The sequence below is a fragment of the Ciconia boyciana genome, chromosome 3, assembly GCF_034638445.1.
Source record: "Ciconia boyciana chromosome 3, ASM3463844v1, whole genome shotgun sequence".
NCBI lineage: Eukaryota > Metazoa > Chordata > Aves > Ciconiiformes > Ciconiidae > Ciconia > Ciconia boyciana.
This window is the reverse complement of record NC_132936.1, coordinates 56,195,206-56,215,683: the sequence shown is the minus strand read 5'-3', so window position 1 is coordinate 56,215,683 and position 20,478 is coordinate 56,195,206. Positions and strand designations below refer to the sequence as shown.

Here is a 20,478-nt window from a genome sequence, read left to right as displayed (position 1 = left end):
CGCCTTGTTTCTGGGTCTCCCACAAAACCTGCGGTTCCTGGGGTTTCCCTGCTTTGGCTTGTAACGGCCCACAGACCTGAAGATACAAATCCCACTGCAGGCAAAAGAGTATAAGCTAACAAGCTAGCCCTGTGCCGTCAGAGAGGTGGGTGGGCTGAAATGACATGGGGAAATACTTGAACTACTCTGTTAAAAGAATCCGCCAGTATAAAACTGAACGAAAAATACTGTAGCATGAAAATATTTTTCTTGCTCAGAAGATAAATGCTTCCCAGACTTTTAATACAGTCCAACATTAACCAACAAAAGCAACACTGTCAAACTGCTAGGAAGGCTTGTGCTGTTCCGTAAACATCTAAATCTTTAGCTACCAAAAATCTGGGTGGCTGATGATATGTTAAAAAGTTAAAATGTAAAGAAAAATGAACTGTTCCAGTTGTATAGCTTCGTGTGTTGGGTGCCTAAGAAACCCAAGTATCAATTGCATTTGCATAGGTGACATAACCAAATAGCTGCACTCCGACACCTGACAAAACAGCCTCTGTGAATGTGAGTGATTACTCAGTTACTGAATGCCAACAGAAGATAAAGAATAATAGAAACTGTTTGCTTTGAAAAGTAATTTGCTGGTGTTATTACTCCTCAGTTATCAGCTGAGATTTATGAACTGCCAGGAAACCCTTTAGATTGCTGTTTGTAAGTCACTGGGTTTAGTGGTCTCGGTAATCCAGTTTTGTTTAGTTTTCAAGCACTTTGCTTGATAAAATTTGTACGTACATCAGAGTTGATGCATATACCATTAAGTCCTTTCTTTGCGTGCAAAAGTCTGGAAGGTTCCTGCCAGTGAAGGGGGGCACTTGCAGTGTGTACTCCCACGTGAAGTACACCTAACCCAAAAGGAGGCACACAGCATCTTGAGCTATATTGTAGTCAATTAGCTATTCAGCTACCAAAATAAACTCTTCCAAAAACTTCGTCTCACTTGATCTTACCCTCATATTTGCCAGAGGTAGAGATCTATTTCCTGAGAATCTCCCTTCTTCTGTTTATGATGATAGAATTGGGTCAAATTGACCCCAGTGTTTTTATTCCTCAGTATTAATAACTTTGGAACTAGTATTAAATCTCATTAACCAGGACACTGATTCTTCTGTTTGTTGCATTTGCTGTGATGAAGATGAGCCTTCTGCGTTTTGCCTGGAGCTCAGCTAATTTAGTCTAATGTCATTTAAAATAGTCTAAAATAAATAAGAGAGGCAAATATTTCACAAAAACTGAAATTAATTTCTCAAAAGCAAGAATCTCTGAACAATCCTGAGAAATTGCCTGCATCAGTGTAACTCTCCATCTCGAACTGTAGACCTGTGAGTAAATGTATTGAATGCCAGACTCTTAGTAATAGTATCTTGTGGTATTGCAGGATTTTATTTATGTTTTTTTAATGTGACTATAAGAATGCTCTACTATAAAAAGGTCCATACAGAGTTACAGATTGCTCTTCTAGGAGATAGTAATTGTATTCTTACTTCCCTCAAACTACATAGTACTAATGGCACAGAAAAACTATTTTTTTTTACCATTTTCAGTTTACAATGGCACCCTTTCTATAGCCCTTCTGTCACCAGCTATTAAGTCTTATAGTACAAATTAAAGAGGAAAAGTTAATGGCAGACCAGCAGGCTGGTTCTCAGTAAAGATGCTGGTGGTAGAGGGCAACTCTGGACAACTTTAAGGTTCACCATAGATTAACCATGGGGTTAATCTAATTCATAATCATAGTAATCATCATCTGTGTTTACTCCAACGCTGGAGGCCTCACTGGGTTTCATTTTCTTTCTGTCCTCTTTGCCCCTTTCCATGGAAGACAGATTATCTTCACACTGCTGCAGAATCTTTTTGGAAGACATCCAACTTTCTCCTCGGCTTTCTGCTGGCGCCGCGCACTGTCCTCCCCTGACATCTGTTCCTTTGGCCACCAGCGCTCTTCTGGTTCTGAGAAGGTCACAGGTGCAGTTCCAGGGGTTTCCATCTAAATACAGATGACGGAGACGAGGTAAATACTCTAAGACTTTGCGATCCAAGGCAGATATCTTGTTGTTCCGTAAATTTAGAACCTGAAGCTGTTTCAAGTCCTTCAGCTCTTGTTCTCCAACATCCTCTATGTCATTTCCCTTTAGATCCAATCTAGCAAGGGTGTCTGGAAGTCTGAATAAAAATAAAGCAACACAAATGTGTTATGTTCATCATATTGATTCTGCTTGCGTAAGTGGGTAGTGGGTATTTGCCCAGGCACATCTGACATATTAAATAAAACTATCACTAACAAAAATGCAATCTCTGCAAAAAAGATGTGGTCCTGAAATTTTCCTGTCATTTTTTTTTAAGTTATAGGAATACTGTCTATGCACACTTGAACTGTTGTCCTAAATTACTGCAGTTCTGACCTGTACTGACCGTCTTTCTGCAACTGAACTAACCAGCAATTTTAGTCCTACTGTACTATGAAGAAAGTTATATGTTCGACTGAATGTCAAGCTTAAAAATGCATTTTGTACTCTTTAATACCATAAGGATGCCAATGACCAAATTATAGTAGCATTAAAGACCAGAAGTTTAGAGAAGCATGGCAACACTGGTCCTTCAAGTACTTCTTGAAGGGTATCTATCAACTCTCTGGGCAACTTGTTCCAGTGTTTCACCACCCAAGTGAAGTGGATTATTTTCTTCTCAGAAAAAAACAAAGGACAATTTCTTTCTCCTCATTCCTGCCAAATAACTGCTAAGACCCATTAACTGTGGCACATTAACTATATTTTTTAGCCTTTGACACTGGTGACTGAGTTCTCAGATAACTGTCAGAAGTAATACTTTCATTTCTGTATATCCATGTGTACCTGGTGATCAGCAGACAATTAAATTAAGTACATAAATTTTACTTCTTGTCATTTTTTCCCCTCTTTTATGTTTACAGCCTCACCTTGAAATCTATATTCATTGCTGAGTTGAAAATAAAAGTCCCAAATATCTCCTTAAAAGCTGTACTGTTTAAAGGCTAATAGAGAACTCCTTCCTGTTAATTCTCTTGACTACGAAGGTTGTAAAATAAGATGGATTAGACAATACTAAAGTAACTAGAAAGCATTAAACATTCCTGTCAAGCTAGACTGAAATCAAATTATACACTGCTAAATCACTTTCTGATTATAAAGCTGCTGCCAAATAGATTCAAATGCTAAAGGACCGGATGCTAAACGAATTGAAATTTTACTGCATTATTTATTTGGGCTAGTTAAACCTGTCCACAAGCCATAAAAATACAATTTAATAGTGCAGTTGTGTTAAAGAAGTTGATGTTAATGGAATTACTTTGCTGTTTTTATGCCATCTTATTGCACAGCTTTTTGAAATAATAAAATTGCCATTTTATATCAGACCAGCCTCCATTTGGCTTAATATGCCATCTCTGATAATGGCCAGGACCAACACTCTGATGCATGTGAGAGAACCTGTAAGCAGGGCATTAATGAACACGGTGTGCCCAAGGGATGTTTCTTCTGTGCTCCTTTGACTGGAATTTTGCTTATAGCCTGAAGCCAGAGAGCTTATACGCATTGCAAATACTTTGTAATGTGTAAAATTAATGAAGTTGGGAATGCTAATATCCACTGAAAAAGCACATTCTTTTTGACCAGACTCAGCTCCTGAAACCTTAATATTTTATCAATAATAAACTCAGTGTGGGTTGGTAGAAACATCAGCTTTAAAATTGCTGTCTTTTCTTTTTATTGAATGCTCTATTGTTGTGGGAGAAGATAAATCTAAGCAGCAGTGTAACTTCCCTGTAATCATTCTGTTATGTTCTCCTAGCAGGTTCCTCTTATTCGTGTGCTAATTAAACAAAGTAGTCTCACTGGCAGGGAGAGATGTGAAATGAGTAGATTCACTGGGGGCCACAGGTCTAATGAAAACAGCTCTACTTTTATGCTGAGACTGCTTACAAGAGTGCTAATTAGTGCCAGTTACGGCAGTGGGTTTATGGTATGGATAAACTTCTACCACGACTGGGTCTGAATGCATTTTTTTTTCCATTTTGGCCCTCTTTCTCGTAATGTAAGGAAGGAGAGATGACACCTGGGAACCAGCTGTCCTCAGATTCACTTGCCTCAGCGGAATAGAAATGAGGAGATTCTGTTCCAGTGCCAGATTCGAAAGCTGCGCACACTGCTGAAGAGCTCCTGCCTCAAACATGCTAACAGCGTTGTTGTCAAGAAACAAGTGCTTGAGGTCTTGTAGTCCTTGGAAGTCCTGCGCTGTCACCCTTTGAATCAGGTTATTGCTGCAGTCGAGCTTCTGCAATCTGCCGGGCAGCTTGAGTGGCATAGTGTGGAGCTGGTTCTTAGACAGCTCCAGTGTTGTTAAGTTAGGAAGAAGCTGGGCACCATCTATTGATGTTAGCTGATTTTCTGATAGGAAGAACTCAGACAGGTTTTCTAGGTGTTTCATGTCTCGAAGTCTTATTGTTTTGAGTTGGTTTTTCTCTAATTTTAGTGACAGCAGGGATTTAGGTAGGTCAAGAGGCACTTTTGTCAGAAAGTTGCCACTTAAAGTGAGAAACTGTAGATTTTGGAAAGATGCAAAGAAGTTGGTTGGGAATGAGTTCAGTTTATTATCAGCCATGCTCAGATACTTCAGCCTAGGAAGCTTAAGTGGTGCAGACACAGATTCCATATTGTTGCCATCCAGAATCAGACTTTGTAAATTGCAAAGGGAAGAAAATGCACTCGGAGGCAGAGTCGCAATCAAGTTGTTCCGAATATCGAGCACCCTTAGTTTCATCAAACCTGCAAAATCAGACGCATGCAGAGTGTTGATGGAATTATCAGCGAGTTTTAAAATTTCAAGGCCAGATGGGAGGAAGGTGGGTATTTTTGTCAGCTGATTTTTGTAGAGTTCCAGGGACTTCAAGGTGCTCAGAGCTTTGAAAGTGTTGTTTTCTATTGATTCTGTGCCACTGCATGACAGGACCAGCTCTTCAAGGGCTGACATTCTCCTGAAGTCAGTAATCTTAAAGAGAAAAAAATAATTCATGTGATATTACACCATCTATTTATGGATCTCCTCACTGGTTACTTCTTCTGGATGCTCTGACAATTGCTAGTATATATTGAGAAACTATACATTTAGAATGAGAAACTAAGAGAAATGGTAACGACAGAGGTGTTACTATAGGTACCTCTGGTTTGCCAGTATTTACTTACATTTCTATAATTTTGTTGTTTAAGGCCATATTGTGTCTGGTTTTGAGCAAACGCACATGTTTGAAGAAGGAATATTCCTTTTATTTCTGCCTGGTGAATAGCCTATGTAAAATGGAGAGCTAATACGTGGCAGAAATCTTTGCAGAGGGTAGATGGTTGTTAATGTTCACTGTGCTCAATGGAGCTTGCTGGAGCAGTTTTGAGTTAATCATACAGCCATTTCCATATATCAGCAGTATTGTCACTGCAGCGTGTATTCCCCAGAGGAAGTACACATGGATATCATCACCTCTCCCTGCTATAAAGTTTTGGCAGGAAACTAAAATCCGACGCTTGTGTTTCTTCTCTCCCCACACTCTCTCTCCTTTTCTTTAACGTAAAAACCTCACATATTAAGATGACCAAACCAGAAGTGTCAGATCAGCTTGGTCTGAGAATCAGCTCTGTGGAACAGATTGCCTTTACAGGAACTTAGTTTTTGTTAGTTGGTAATAAACAGATGCTTTGCAGCCGTAAATGGAACTTAGATGTTGACTGTGACTACAATATACAGAGGCATACTCATTGTTTCATTATTTTTCTGCTCGGTTGGAACCTGCTTGTTTACAAAGCTTGCCATCTTGTGTCTCAAGTTAAGAAGGAAACTTAAGTGAATCTGGCAGTTTCCTCCAAGCCGAGATATGAGGAAGCATGCAATGAGGGTGAACCCGGGAGTTCTCCGAGCACACCAGTTGCTTAAACAGGAGTTTTCTGAAATTATCAGAGATGCTGCCTGTTGACCTCGGTGCTTGATTTTTAAAAATTCATTTATATGGGAATCACAGAAAGCTCAGAGCAAGATGAGCAGGTGTTCTGCATGGGAGAGGTGGGAAGGAGTGTCCTTATCCATTTTCCCTTCCCATGTCCAATAAACATCTCACTACAGGTCTCAGGAGTACCACATCAGTAAGAGATGTTAAACTAACACTGTAGTCTTTGTGCTATTTCCCCCAGAGCTTAGTAGCTACCAGCACATTTTACTCTGAGAGAAGCTATCAAGCATGTTCTACAGCATAACCCCTCATCCCAGTCAGGAATCTACACAGAAGGCAGTACAAGTCCTTTTGCAGTGCAGGTACTGGGTAGGAATTTTGTTCTATGATCCTGATGGAATACATTTGGCTATCATACTTGTGTGTGTGAAATCAGCGTATAAAGGTGGCTGTTAAAAGATTCCTTCCAGCTTCATTTATCCAACTCTTGCATGTTTTTGGGTTGTATCTCTTTATCTTGGCTACAAACTCTGCATTTTAACTTCTGTTAAAATTAGAGCCCACACAGCTGTGAAAGAAGAGTCAGATTTCATTTTGCTTTGGTATCCTTAGTTGTCACTGCCTTCTGATTACATTTATTCTGTCTTGTAAGGTCATTTCTGAGCATTGCAAGATTTGATGCAGTTAGTGAGAAAGTAGAGATATGGAACCTCTATTGATGCAGGTTTCTCCATCAATTACATTTAAGTTTAATGAGGGAATGTACCTCTATAAAAAACCTTATATTCTCAACAGTAAATAACAAAGTTGTTAGTTTTCTATTTTTTCTATAAATGCAGTTTTTTAATATATATATATATATTGCTATATAGCAATGACAGAATTGCGTGTCCAGTTTTGGTCATGATTAGGAGGCTAATCTTGCAAAGCTTTATCATGAGAAGTCCCATAGGAATGAACTGCATTGCTCAAGAGGATAAAAGCATAGTCATATGTCAGTGATAAAACAATCTTAAGGAAATTGAAACAAATGTGAACCTTCTTAAGTTCAACACGTTTTCTCCTTTAAGTTTAAAAGCAATATTTCCTGCTTTTTCTCAGTTGATTGCTGTATGACTCTAAGAGGCTTAATTTTCATCTTATTAAGTGACAGAGAGCTACGTGAAGGTCAATGTACAGACATTCATTCTGTAATGATGTTAGACTTCTTAATGTGGATTATTATCATTTCTATTTTCCACCTATTTGGTATGCTTTGCCAGGCTTTGTGACTGTGCTGTTTTGAGGCTTAAACATTTATCCATGTTGTTAGAAACCACCCAGTCTTTCTAATATGAATCTAACATGAATCATATTTGAAAGCCTATCATCAGCTCTCTTTTTGTTACACAGTGATGTTTTATTCTCTAACCAGACTGTCTGTAAAGTGATACTAATATAGTTTTACATTTTAAAAAGTACATCTCCTGAAAATGGATCAAAGATACTGTTACTTTAATAGAAACATTTTAATAATTTTGTCATTTTTTAAATTACTTTTCTTTTGCTTTTAGAATTTTTGTGAACTGGGATTTGTTATAAGCAGTTTCTTAAACCAGTCCCCTATTGTGGGGGCCAGATAAATGATTTTCTTTTAGCAGATAAAACCCCACGTATTAATATAGTTAGAAATAAACTAAATCTTAAAGTGAGGGTAAACAGATTATAGTTGGTCCTCAAATCAAGGAGGAGGCAGAAATTATTGAAAAAGAGATGCTAAAAATAATCTAGTTTTGTTATTATGAAGCCTGTTTCTAACAAACCCCAGTTTGTAAAAATACCAGAAGCAAAAATCCCAGCCAGTGTTTTCAATGATGATCAACCCTGTCAGAACAAATACAAAGTTGATCTGGGTAAAAAAAGGTCTACTTTTTTTCTTGTTTTTCTTCAAAACATACTGTATTTAGCATACAAACATATCTTCTTTTCCTTTTAATTTCTTTACAATTTTAATAATAACCAATGCAAAGTAATGTCCAAAAGTAATTGGTGCTCAGTTTGAAGCAATAGTTGTTTATTCTTCTGAGGCAGCTAATTGCCAAACCGTAGTATATGTGAATGCTTACATATAAGGTGTCTCTTGGAGGGCAGCTGTGGAAAGTCTAGGCTTCCATTCAACTTCTTTTTGAAAATACATTATTTTCTGTAAGATTAGGTAAATGAAGGCATTTAAAAAACAAAAAACAAAAACAACACCCAAAAACCCCTATAGAGTTCTTTTAGCTCTTCCAGACATGTACTTTACAGGCAGAAATCAAAACCTGTTTCTACAAGCACTATGATATGTGCCAGTGGAATTGCTCAGCTGTGTAAAATTAAGCATATGTATTTATGATGTCAACACCTCAGAAGCGTAATTTGTTGCACAGAAAGAAAAGTGAAAAATATATTCACAGACCCAGTCTAATCTTAAGGAAAGAATTTACATAGCTACAGGCAGATAGCATGAAAGGACTTATTTCCTTTCAGTGCAAAGTCAGTAGTAGAAGTAAGGCATACTGATTGCTCAGTTGAATTAATGTATAAAGTGGAAAACTCTCTCCTTAGATGGTTTCATGCACCATTTGTTCTGAACAGTCATAAAACGTTTATTCCACTACTCTATTCACTTCTATCCAACATTTAAATGCTTTATAACACCTGTCTTTTGCTCTAGTCAGAACCTAAGGCCACTTTACTTGTATCTGAGGAGTAGCTGACAGGTATGGGCAACCAACCTAAGAAAGGAAAAATAGCTCATCTTCCTTATCTTGGAAATAATCGGGGGGTGTGGGGGGATGTCACAGAAAATGTATTTCCTAACAAAGAATTTATTTGACAGATCTTTTGTTTAACTAGAGCACATCAATATAGCTAAATCACACCAATGAACTTTGACTCTTGTAGGTATGGAAGCTAAAACAAGAAAACCAGAGATATTAGTAGCAGCTAAAAGAGAAGTAAACTCTCAGTGGGCAGCAGGTATCCCAGATGCTGCTCTAAGCTGCCTTGTAGCCTATTTCATTCAATCCTGAGAGCAAAATCAAAGATGCATTTCAGAGCAGTTAAAGTTATATTCTTTGTAAGAAGACAAGCATACTTAAGAGAAAATGTATCTCTTGAATCGAACATTTCTTATTATTTGTAGTAAATTGATACACAGCAAGCCTGTATAATACAGGTGGTTGTGTTTCCCTTCTGTCTATCTATAGAAGGTGAATTTATTAAATAAATATATTTCAGGGTAGGAAACAGAGAAGCACCATTCTAGAGTGCAATGCAAAATGAGCATAAACTGGTCATGCCTTTAATAATGTGATCCATGATGCCTCAAGAAACTCAGAATAAACTTTTTTAATAACACAAATAGCTAGCAGCTTCGGTTAGAAGCTGCTATTTTTATGTGGGTTATTAGTTAGGCCTAGCATTGCTTTTAGAAACATCTCATGCTCTGCCTTAGACTCTAAATTAACTCCCTCTGCCATTTCTAATAGCAGTTGTACCTGACACTTGCAACTCAAGAGGGGGAAAAGAACTTCAGTTTCATTCATTAGGGAAACAATTCTAGCTACATAAAACCTTTCCATTTACTGTGAAAAAGTATTATATTGTATCAAAAGTAGCAAAAGATTTTAACAAGTTAAAAAATGATCTGGAAGTCAATGGTTATTTGACCATATAAAAAACAAGTCAACATTTGGCTCCCAGTTGTAGATTACTATTTCTTGAGTTGCATACAAAATATCATTGTGGCAGCGTGAACTAGTACTCAGAGACTGCAGGATAATGAAAACACTATAGGAATATATTTACATATCCTTAAAAAGTAAGTTAAAATAAAACCAGATCTGGCAGCATTTCATCAGTTTTTAGAACGTGGAATAAGATTCTCTTTCAAGTGAACTTGAAAGCCACCACCATCTGGGAAGCACAGCTTCCAGTTATGGTGCACTACAGAAAGTATTTTTACTGGATTTTTTTCCTACCTGGAGTTGTTTAATTTTGCTGTGACTGATGTAGAGTCTCCTGGTGGTAAAAGGAATCTCTCTGGGGATCTCCGTAGCTCTGTAGCATTGCACTGACTGGGCAGTGTCACAGCTGCATCTTCTTGGGCAAGCAGTACTTAGACCACTGTGAAAAGAAAAGACGACGACTAAAAGGTAAGATAAATACATCTTCCAAAACAGGAGCTCTGAAATTGTCTTGACAACATACAGCTTGAATTAAGCACCAAAGTCCTTTTATACCATGAAATCTGATAAAAGGATATTATGACTGTGTATTTTATCCCAGTGAAAAAACAGCAAAAACAATACCGTAATTTGCTTGGGTTAAAATGTTGGCAGGCATTACAAAGAGTGAGAAACTTAAACAGTGATAAGGTGCCTTTACATTTGTAGGTATGCGAAATTAGTGTTATTTATTACCTGACATCTAATCTGCAAACATCCATATTATCTCCAGTTTCCTAGTTTTGTTAAATGTGACACCACAGAATTAGTGGAGAAAAGATAAAGAGCTGTTTTATAGTGGGGCTGTAAAACCTTTGTATCTTCTGTGACCCAGTATTAGAAACAGTAAAAACACAACTACAGCCAACACTGAAGCTTTTTCACTCTTCCTCTTGCATTATTGAGATCCCAAAAAACCCTCCAAACTCAGGTGGCTATGATTTTAAAGCTAAAACATTCTGTTTACTTTCTGAATATCTGTGGTACAGCTTAGTGCTGCTGGTTGGTACACACTTTTTAAAGATTGGGCAAAAATCCAAATTACCTGTGTTTGTGTAATTCCCATAAATCAAAGTTTAATTATTCTTCTATTTGAAAATTACAAATGTGAAATGCTTGAAAGCATTTAGTATAAATCAAGTGGTAGATGATCAATAAGGCCTATTTACCCCATGACAGGTGGAGAACACTAATGTTCCCCCTCAGAGTTTTCTCTCTACTTATTAGTGCTTCTCTCACGTATCTACTAGCTGTGCCAGCTAGAGATGTAAAGTTCTGAAAGGCTTACACAAGTTTGGCTTGTGATTATTTTACGAACTTTCTATGCATTGTTTTTTTCCTTTGTACTCAGCAATTTACAACATACAAAGCAGCAGTGTACTTAGGAAACCTCTGTATCTTATCATACTGATCTGCTTTGCACCATTACCTGCTTCCCTCCATCCTCTCCGTCGTATCTTCAGTAGTAGCTAATCCTATTCCTTGAATGCAGAACTAGGACAGTTATTTTTCCAAGCAGAAGATTATGTCAAGTTGATTTGACAAATGGATAACTGAACTGGGGACTGTCCCCGATGGGAATGCCTATTGGAGGCAGCTGGGTTTACACTGGACAATTGCCATATTCCCTCCTGGAGATCCTTCTGTCTCCTTAATCCCCTACGCTGCGAGTACAGAACTGCAACCCAGCATCTGCTAAACTAAACAGCAAGAGCAGAAACCTTTTCCTAAAACAGCCTGTCAAATTGGCATGTTTAACAAGCTATGCAGAAAAATCCTGCCTGACTTATGTCATAGTGATCAACTGAGCAAAAGATGAGTGGGTAAGCAGGATTAGCAATGGTGCTTTAAAAAAAAAAATTTAATGTATCTTGATCTAGTGTTTGGTACCTGGTTTGTGGTTTTGCTTTTATTTTTTCTAAAAGAGTCAAAGTACCCAGACAAAAGTGTAAAACCTTTCTGCATACTGACAGCTATTTGTGTTACATTTTAGCATGCCCTGGAATATTCTTTGATCCCATTTTTCCACTGACTTGAGTTTAAACGCTGAGGTCACTAAGACAATAACGCTCAGGATCTTATGTATGTATTTGTGTTCCTCAAAAATGTCATCAAAAAACAAATGCTTTTTGCTTAAGGGGGGTCAAAAGAAATGCAGATCAAACCCTACGGTTTACAGTTTCAAGCTCTGGAGTAATGCAGAGTCAGTCTGAGAATCCCTTTAAATAAGAACCATATATTGCATCCTTCCCTATTTTGTAAATTATAAGTCACTCAGCTGATGTTAGAATTCACAGCTGTAGTTACAAGGTAACGCCACAGTAAGGTGCAATATTCTTGGCTCTTTGCTTTTTTAAGTAATATCTATATCCTTGGTCTTTTCAAACTAATAAAAGAAAACTTTATTGGTTTAATAGTTCATTTATGTGACATTAACAACAATTATTTCATCAAGAATTATATTATGTATCCATTAATTTCTGATATTAGCAGCTTGGTATTTTAAAGTGATAGCTATGAAAGATGATCCTATTAAATCTGTTCTGTACAAATTCTGACATGCATCCACCAGAGCTGATGCCTTTGCTTTTGCACAAAACTACAACCTGTGGGGTTTTTATTGATTCTAGGAGACCTGATGGCAACAGAACCGACGAAGAGTCACAGGACTGTATGAGCGTAAACCTAGCAGGAATATGTGAGCTACACAAAAAAAAAGGTGAATAAACATTCCAGGATCTCTGTTGTGGAAGCAGCAGTGCTGGCCCATGAGTTGCACAGCTTCGCAGGGGGATGTTAAGAAAGTCAATCACTGGTGGCCATTTCCTGCCAGCAGTTTTTATGTAAACTCTCCACACCTTTCGATGGGGATTCCTGTGCAGGACTAATGGCATGATATTCCCCTCCGTCATTTCTCTGTCAGAAAGAATGAACGATAGCACCCGTAACCAAAGGTAAACACTTCAGATCAAAACCTGCTAAACCCAAAGTCCATGTTGGCCTCTTTTGTGTTGTTGGCATTTAATCTGAACATTGGTTATAGAGTATCATGGCAAAGTAGTAAAATATATTGGACAAATTTGGATAAAACATGAGCTTGACTTGATGGAAGTTAGAAGATCTTTCAGGATTGCTGCTTCTATTTCAGATCTGAAGAAGGGCTCATAAAGGAGTGTAAAGTTTGGGGTTTTTTTTCCAAATGTATCAGTCTAATAAAAATTTTATCTTTTTGTACAAGCCTTCCCTCATGCAAGATGTCAGCATCTACAGTACTGGTGTTTGGGCCTTTTCTTTCTTCACCAAAGTCAGAGGTTTGACAAAAGCACACATATGTATGTCAAGACATAATTTTTTAACCTAAGATTCCATTTAGAAAATCACAAAAAAGACAGATTACATTAAAATTAGAAGAGTGAATCTGGAAAACTCTAGTTACAGAGTGCTTAGAAATGTCTGAGTTAAGACAGCCCATGAAACCTGAAGGTGGATCCCTTGTAATGTACATGATGGCAAGACCATACAAGGGGAGATGCTGTCTTATCACAAAAAAAAGGGAGAAGCTGAGCTCTTACAGCCAGGGTGTCCCTTGTCTATGGAAAGGACAAACTGCAGGAAAAGACCAGCTTACGGCCTGCAGAGGGCACGGGTAGGAGTTTGGTCCCTGAGAGATGTCACAAGCGCAAGCAGTTTGGCAACTAGGAGCTGCTAAGTGATGGTGTATGCTCTAAAGAATCCTTGGCATATTTAGCTGCCATATGCTATCAAGTGCCTGCCACTGAGTACATGTGAATTTATAATTATTTTTTGCTGGAGGTTTATAACTTGGATTTGGACCAGTTTTTCATAGGGACAACAAATGGCATTTGTCTGCTGCAAAGGTTACCTCCAATCAAGCACTTCTCTCCAGAGTGGATTGGGCTGCTAAGGGAAACAATCATAACATTGTTTTTAAAAACATTATGCTTCCCTTAATCATCTGCTGAATAATCTGAACTGCTTTACAGAAATGTTTCTTAAACAAAGAGCCTCATAGGGTTACACTGCATCAAGAATGTCAACCTAGATACATTCTAGGCAAATTAATGATATCTAGTTAATATAAGGATCATAAATTTATCAAAAGTGATTTTGTGTTTTATTCCTACAAAATAAAACCGCAAGTAGACTTTCACAAAAACAGAGGCCTGTCTGAAAATGATGTCTCAATCTTCTCCATAAGCCAAGAATTTTGTGGAAATATTTTTTATCCACTTTCATAGTATGTGGAGAATGTGCTTTCTGACTCCAGGCAAGGTCATCTTCATACACTGGAAACAGTTGCTGGATGACTTAAACCAGATTTTTCCTCTGCACAATAAGCAAGCTAGGTTTCCTTTTCTTCCTCCACACTGGCTACATAGAGGAGATGAAAGTTGATAACCCCGTAGGAATTTCTCACATTTCACCTGTCCATGGCACATTTGCATTCCAGAGGAACTAGCACAGTGAAACCTGTTGAAAAGGAATGAAACGTTGTTAAATAAAAATTCACATATCGAGGAGTTTTAGTCATTGCCAGTTTTATGCTAGTGCTGAGGGACGCCAACCAAGATCAGATGCATCTGGGGCAGGCACCCCACAAACAATAAATAAGCAGCACCCATGTGGAGGAGATCAGTTTGAATAATTTCATACACATATGCCACTAATGCTGCTGTAATTGGCCTTCGAAGTATTGTTGCTAATGGTATCCACTTCATGGAGAACTGTTACTCATTAATAACTGAGCCACCGAGAGCAGTGCCCATGAAACCACAGATTATGGTATGGTATGATGACAGTTTTCTAGTAATGATATTCTGAGTTAGTCCCAAAAGCAATGAAGAGGGGGAAATAAAGAGGGCAGACATGATGGATGAATCTGTTCTCAACCTAGAATTTAAACACATGGGTCTTTTGTATACAAGCATTTATGTAAGATCTGTAATTAACCTATGTGAGACCGTGACTCTTGCAGTACCACCTAAAAGTAAAGTGCAGGGATGGATCATCCGGTTGATACTGGAACCATGACAATTCTATTTCTAGCGTTTTGCACACACAAAAGTGGTTCAGGTTGGTAGTTAACAACCGTGACCTGTAAGGGCTTTTCAGAGTCCTGTATGAAGTGAGCTAGTCCTGGCCCGTCCATTTCCTGTGGGTGTCTTTAGCCTTTAAGAGCAGCCTGCTAGTGACTGCGCATCCAACAGAACCAGAATGGAGCTTAAACTGAAAAAGTTGTCTACTGTTCAAACTATGAGGCACAGTTTCAACAAGATGAGGACTCTGAAAAAGCAGTTTTCAAAATTATACCCGCTGTGTGCGCAAAAAGAGGGTTTCATTCTTCCATGCTATAAAAGCTGAACGTTTTTGGCACGTGCTTTATTAATTTTAAAAAATAAAACAAAAATTCAGAATGAAAAGAGTTAAGCATAAGTGTATACATAGAAATAAACACGGGAATAAGACCACAATAAGCACTGTAAAAAAGAAAAGCTGGTCCGAAGAAGTGACTTGTGGAAGCTGTCTTGTGTAAAAAGGGACCAATAAGGAGTGAATGTTCCCTCAAAATAGTAGTGAGTGAATTGTTGCACCCATGGACTCACTGCATGGATGGCAAAAGGCAGCCAACTATCAACTCCCTAGGCCTGCAAGGCAGGAATCACCTAAAATGTAAAAATATAAAAATCTGGGGTTTGGTAGCAGAAATTTTCTGTAATGACAACTGAAAATGTATGTCCCTTTAAGTATCAGTGCGGATGGATAATTTCCTCCTCTCTAACATGCTTTAGAAAGGCACATTCTAATCGTCTAGTCTAACTCCTTTTTTAGAACTCGTAAATCTTGCTTTATCACCTCAATTTTCTCCCATACTTTGATACTGTAAGGTATTCTTTGTTTTCTCTCCGTTTCCCCTTTGGTGTCCCCACTTGTGCCTGTACAACCAGCCACACAATCAAACCACTCAAGATGCTTCAGCGCTAACCACACAGAAGATGGCCTTGACATGTGCACACGCTGCAGCCTGGCACGCACAGCTGGGCAGCTGCAATTACAGAAGTTTCCGGGTGAGCTGACCCTCATGTGCAAACACATGTGTTTATATTGTAAATTCTTTGTGCAGAGGCTAGGGCTAACCAAACGTTTGTAGAATATCTCACACAACACTTTCCCAGTCTTGGCATGGACACTAGATACCAATATACAGCAGCAGTGATGTTGATCAAAGTATTATTTTTTTTCCTTTTGATTTGAGTATTACTTTGCTTTGTTTTGCATGAAAATGTGTCCATGCTTGAGGTCATTTACTCTTTAATCACAAAGTAAGTTTTCAGATAATTTATCAGGTTCTCCAGTAATCCGTTAAAGTACATAGGTTTAAATTTATAAAGTACTTTTTGTACTCAAATGTACTTAATAGCAGAGTAATACAGACACCTTACATTCTCAACACTCTACCTTATCTAGAAGAATTGAAATTATGTGCATAAATTATATGTGAAGAAATTACATATATTTCTGCCACATGATAGATAAGGTCAAATGAGCAGATCAGAAAACTTTCAGTGAATTCCTTTTGTTGAATACATTAAAAGTATTCAACAAATTTAAATTCTTCTTGACATAAAACTTTCTGCAACTATTTGATTGTTAGAAATGTGACTTGGGTGTAGAAAGGATTCTTACTGCTAGGCCAGTTGACTCAAACCACTGCTGTTCTTTAAATGTTCTTCAATTATTTTGTTTATATTATCAGGGTAGAGGATACTGCAATTTACGTTAAATGGATTTAATCTAATTGAAGGCCACAACTACTAACCTCTCTTAGGTTCAATTGCGTAATTACTGCACAGCTTGCTTACAGAACAGAGTTCAGGCTGTCTGGGGTCTTTTGGCAGGCATTTCAAGGATAACTGGAATTTATCAGAATTTTCTAGGGGACCTACAAGTATAGTTTTGAGATAAATTATTCATGTGTTTACCCTTATATCAGTGATATCTGCTTTTAATTTCAACACCTTTTTTTACACAGTATTTGTGGTGAGGAATATAAATAGTACCTAATGATAACTACATTTACTAAGATTTGGTGTCACAACCACAAATTTTCTTAATAATATATAGCATTCCTTCTCATTTATCCATAGTCTAGCAAGTATTAGACAGATACTACACTGCAGGTAGGCTTCTAAAAGAATTGTATTTGAGAAGCTAATCTTTCAGTGGAATAAGCAGAGACAAAACCTTGTTTGACTTGTGAAATGTAAGGACATGCAAAAGAAAGGTGTCACTGATAAGGGACGAAAGAATTAAAATTAATGACCACAAAACTCTGATACCACTGTAGATAAGGACAGTTTAAGACAGAGCTGGACCAACCCCTAAGCTATAGGGAAAGGACACTAGAAAACTGAGAATATGTGATTCTTTAAAAAGAAGCAGTCATATATAAATTATATTCAGTGTAAGTTTTTAAAGGCAATACTCGCTATAGATATGTTACATAGTAGCTGTGGGAAGCTTCCTTCTCAAGATAAGCAGATACTGTTCAAATGCATTATTGAGATATATTAGCAGAAAATTCTAATGCTTGGCTAAGTGATAGATTACTGTTCCATTAAAAAAAAAAGGCAAAGAATGTAACGTAAGTCTATAGGTACTTCTCCAGTGTGATATCTACCAGAATCAAAGCCAAAACTAACATACAAACTGATACTCCTGAAACAATTAATTTTCTTATGTGGCTGAACTAATTTAAACAATAATAATAGTTTAGCTTTTGATACAGCAAATACTTTGATTCCCTGTCAGATGCTGTTGTGTATAAAAGACAGTCGATATGGCTGTGGAGAATGAACGTTAGAACAAAGGTCAAGCAAATGCTCCGTTAAGCTGGGCCCACTCAGAAGCACTGGGGTGACTTTAGACACTTAAACCCTTTGCTCAGCTACTATTCTGAATATGCCAATTTACAGAGCCAGGTTTTTTTCTGTGGGTATATATAAAGGTGTTTGTAGCTTTTGTTTCCATCATGGATGGGCTTAACAGTAAGAGCACTGCCATTAGATGCCCAGTTTGTTACTACCTACCTTCAATTACAGTGCATACAATTTGAGCAGTAAAGGGCAAATGAGCAGGCTTGTAATAAAAATCTGTAGCTTCTTGTCAAGCCTACAACAGCAGATCCCAGAGGAAATGTGGTATCTACTGCTAGTGGTGAAGTTTGTTTTTATCCAGCTCTTCTGAAAGCACAGATTGATGGAAATAGTTCTTTCCTGCTTTGACAGATCTCTTCACATTCCAGGTGAGCAGTGTAACTACTGAGCTGTAAAGGGGTATCTTTCTGTCTCTCTGTGTCCCAATCAATTATTTATGCAAAGCGGAGCAAGGAAACAAACTCACCCTAGGACGCCCTACAGCCCAGGGGCAGGGCATGCAGGGGTCCATTTTCTTGGTATCCACTCCTCTGCTGACCAGAGGACCCCTATGCTTCCCCTCTGTTGCCCTGGCAGAGTAGTTTGTGGGGCCATGTAGCAGGCAGGATTAGGGTCCTGATCTGGGTAAAAATGATCCTTTTTCTCTTTTGAGGTGGAATTACAACTTTGATGCAATAAAGGCAAGCTGCATGAGATCTCTTCAAGACCTGCTAATAAAGCTCCCACTGAAAACAACATCACAATCAATCACAGTATTTCAAAGGAGACGAGCTGTAACCAAGGTGAATGCCTTGGAGAAAGCATCCATGTAGAGATAGCTTATTCCCTGAAATTTATTTCATTTTCAGAACCAGAATGAGCTAAAAAAATATGCAAATACTTTTTGTATGGGTATAGCTGCATTCATCAGTGCTTCTAGGGATGCAAAGGTGCCTGGGGCAGTCCTTTTTATACAATACTTGCAAGTTTGCATCTTTGCTGAGCACGAGTGATGAATGTCTAACTGCAAATCCAACTGTGTGGTTTGCACCTGCTTACCGCGCTTGTGAATATGGTAGGGAAGACTTCTCTTTCCTCTCCCACTCCCAGAGAAGGAGGGAAAGGTATACATTTTAGTAATTTTGTTGGTATTCCAGCTATTGATACTCCAGTCTCTTGAACCCACCCAAAAAGCAGAACTTTTCTGGAAGATACAAACGACACCAGGGAAAGGCCCGTGAGAGGTGTGCTGTAAGGGAAATCCTCAGGTCCAAGTGACCCCTCCAGGCCCATGTCTCACCATGGCCTCAGGCTTGGTCCCAGGTGGGGACCCCACAGGAAGGAGTAGCCAGCTTCCTCAGGGGCAGGCGACGTGCCTCAACACAAAGACTGAAGCTGAGGAACACTAAATGCAACTAAGAGTAACATTTCTCCTACTGAAAATCTGTGTTTAGGTCGCGCCAGACGCCACGGGCACTTTTGAGCGGCTTTTTTGGAGAGGGCAGGGCGGGAGGAGCCGTTACTCGCAGCCAGGGGTGAGACGCGGGTTGAACGCCTCGTGCCTGCCGCCGGAGGCCGAACGGTGGCCTCACCGGGCGGTGAGGGCGCTCCCTGGAAACCGGGCGACCGGCATGGGGCCGAGAGACGGGACGGGAGAGAAGGGGGCCGGGAGACAGGGCCGGAGAGACAGGACGGGGAGACGGGGCCCAGCCCCGCCTCAGGGCCCCGAGCCCCCCTCACGGACCTGCGCGGGCCGGCCCGCAGCGCCCCCTGGCGGCGCAGGCTGGGGAGCGCGGCGGCCACGATCGGGAGCTTGGGGCTCGGCCGTTGCTGCCTGCCGCCGCTTGGAGTTGTGGCAGGCAGCACGAGCCGCGTGCTGCTGCCCGCCGGGCGACGGCGCGCCGCCTCCGAAGCCGCCTGTCAGCGCCGCCGCGCATGCGCGCCGGGCACATTCCTTTCGTTTCCCTGCGTGGCTGCCCCGGTGGAGCCGAGCCGAGCCGAGCCGAGCCGGGCCGGGCCGGGCCGGGCCGGGCCCGCCGCCGCCGCCGCCTTGTGCTGCGGGGCGGGAGGGGGCGCCCGCAGGGAGCGGGCCGCAGGGGGCGGGCCGCAGGGGGCGGCTGAGGCGGGGCGGGGGCTGAGGCGGGGGGCGCGGGCTGTGCCCTGCCCGGGGGGCCGGGGCGTGCGAGGGGAGGGGGCGGCGGCAGCGGCAGCATGTCGGCGGCGGGCGGCGGTTCCTGCGGGCCGGGCGCCGCGGCCTGCGGCGGGAGCGCGGCCGGCTCAGCCTCGGCGGCGGGCGGCGGGGTGTCCATGTTCCGCTGGCTGGAGGTGCTGGAGAAGGAGTTCGACAAGGCCTTCGTGGACGTGGACCTGCTGCTGGGCGAGATCGACCCCGACCAGGCCGACATCACCTACGAGGGGCGGCAGAAGATGACCAGCCTCAGCTCCTGCTTCGCCCAGCTCTGCCACAAGGCGCAGACCGTGTCCCAGATCAACCACAAGCTGGAGGTGAGGCGGGGCGGAGGAGGCCCCCGGGGCCTCTGGTCGGAGGTGGGGGCGGTGGGCTTCTGCCGCCGGGGCCGTGCTGGTCTGGCGGCGCATCCCCCGCCGCGCCCCGCGGGGAGGTGTCGGGGTGGCTGGCGGGGACCGTGCCCTGCCCGTGGTGGCAGCGAGGGCCCCTCCCGTGCCCTGCGGCTGCTGGGCGCCGTGCTGGAAGCAGCTGGGGAGGGTTAACCTTCCTCCGCGTTTTGGGAGGCTGTGTCCGGCCCCGCGGGATTCAGGCCCGGCC

General features: G+C 40.7%; 2 protein-coding genes across 2 annotated transcripts in view; one reads left to right on the top strand and one right to left on the bottom strand.

Annotated features, from left to right (window-relative positions):
* Nucleotides 1-1,757: 1,757 nt before the first annotated feature.
* Nucleotides 1,758-19,326, bottom strand: LOC140649880 (nephrocan-like). The gene is made up of 4 exons (XM_072857716.1): nucleotides 19,286-19,326; nucleotides 10,015-10,159; nucleotides 4,163-5,064; nucleotides 1,758-2,205 (listed from the first exon to the last, which is right to left on the bottom strand). The coding sequence occupies exons 1-4, from the start codon at nucleotides 19,324-19,326 to the stop codon at nucleotides 1,758-1,760; spliced, it is 1,536 nt and encodes a 511-aa protein (XP_072713817.1).
* Nucleotides 19,327-19,870: 544 nt separating this feature from the next.
* GOPC (golgi associated PDZ and coiled-coil motif containing) overlaps nucleotides 19,871-20,478 on the top strand; it is a 30,421-nt gene continuing 29,813 nt past the window's right edge. The window contains exon 1 of the mRNA XM_072855744.1: nucleotides 19,871-20,198. Within this exon, the coding sequence (XP_072711845.1) occupies nucleotides 19,905-20,198 (294 nt within the window). The 5' untranslated portion in view covers nucleotides 19,871-19,904. The remainder of the gene's footprint in view (nucleotides 20,199-20,478) is intronic.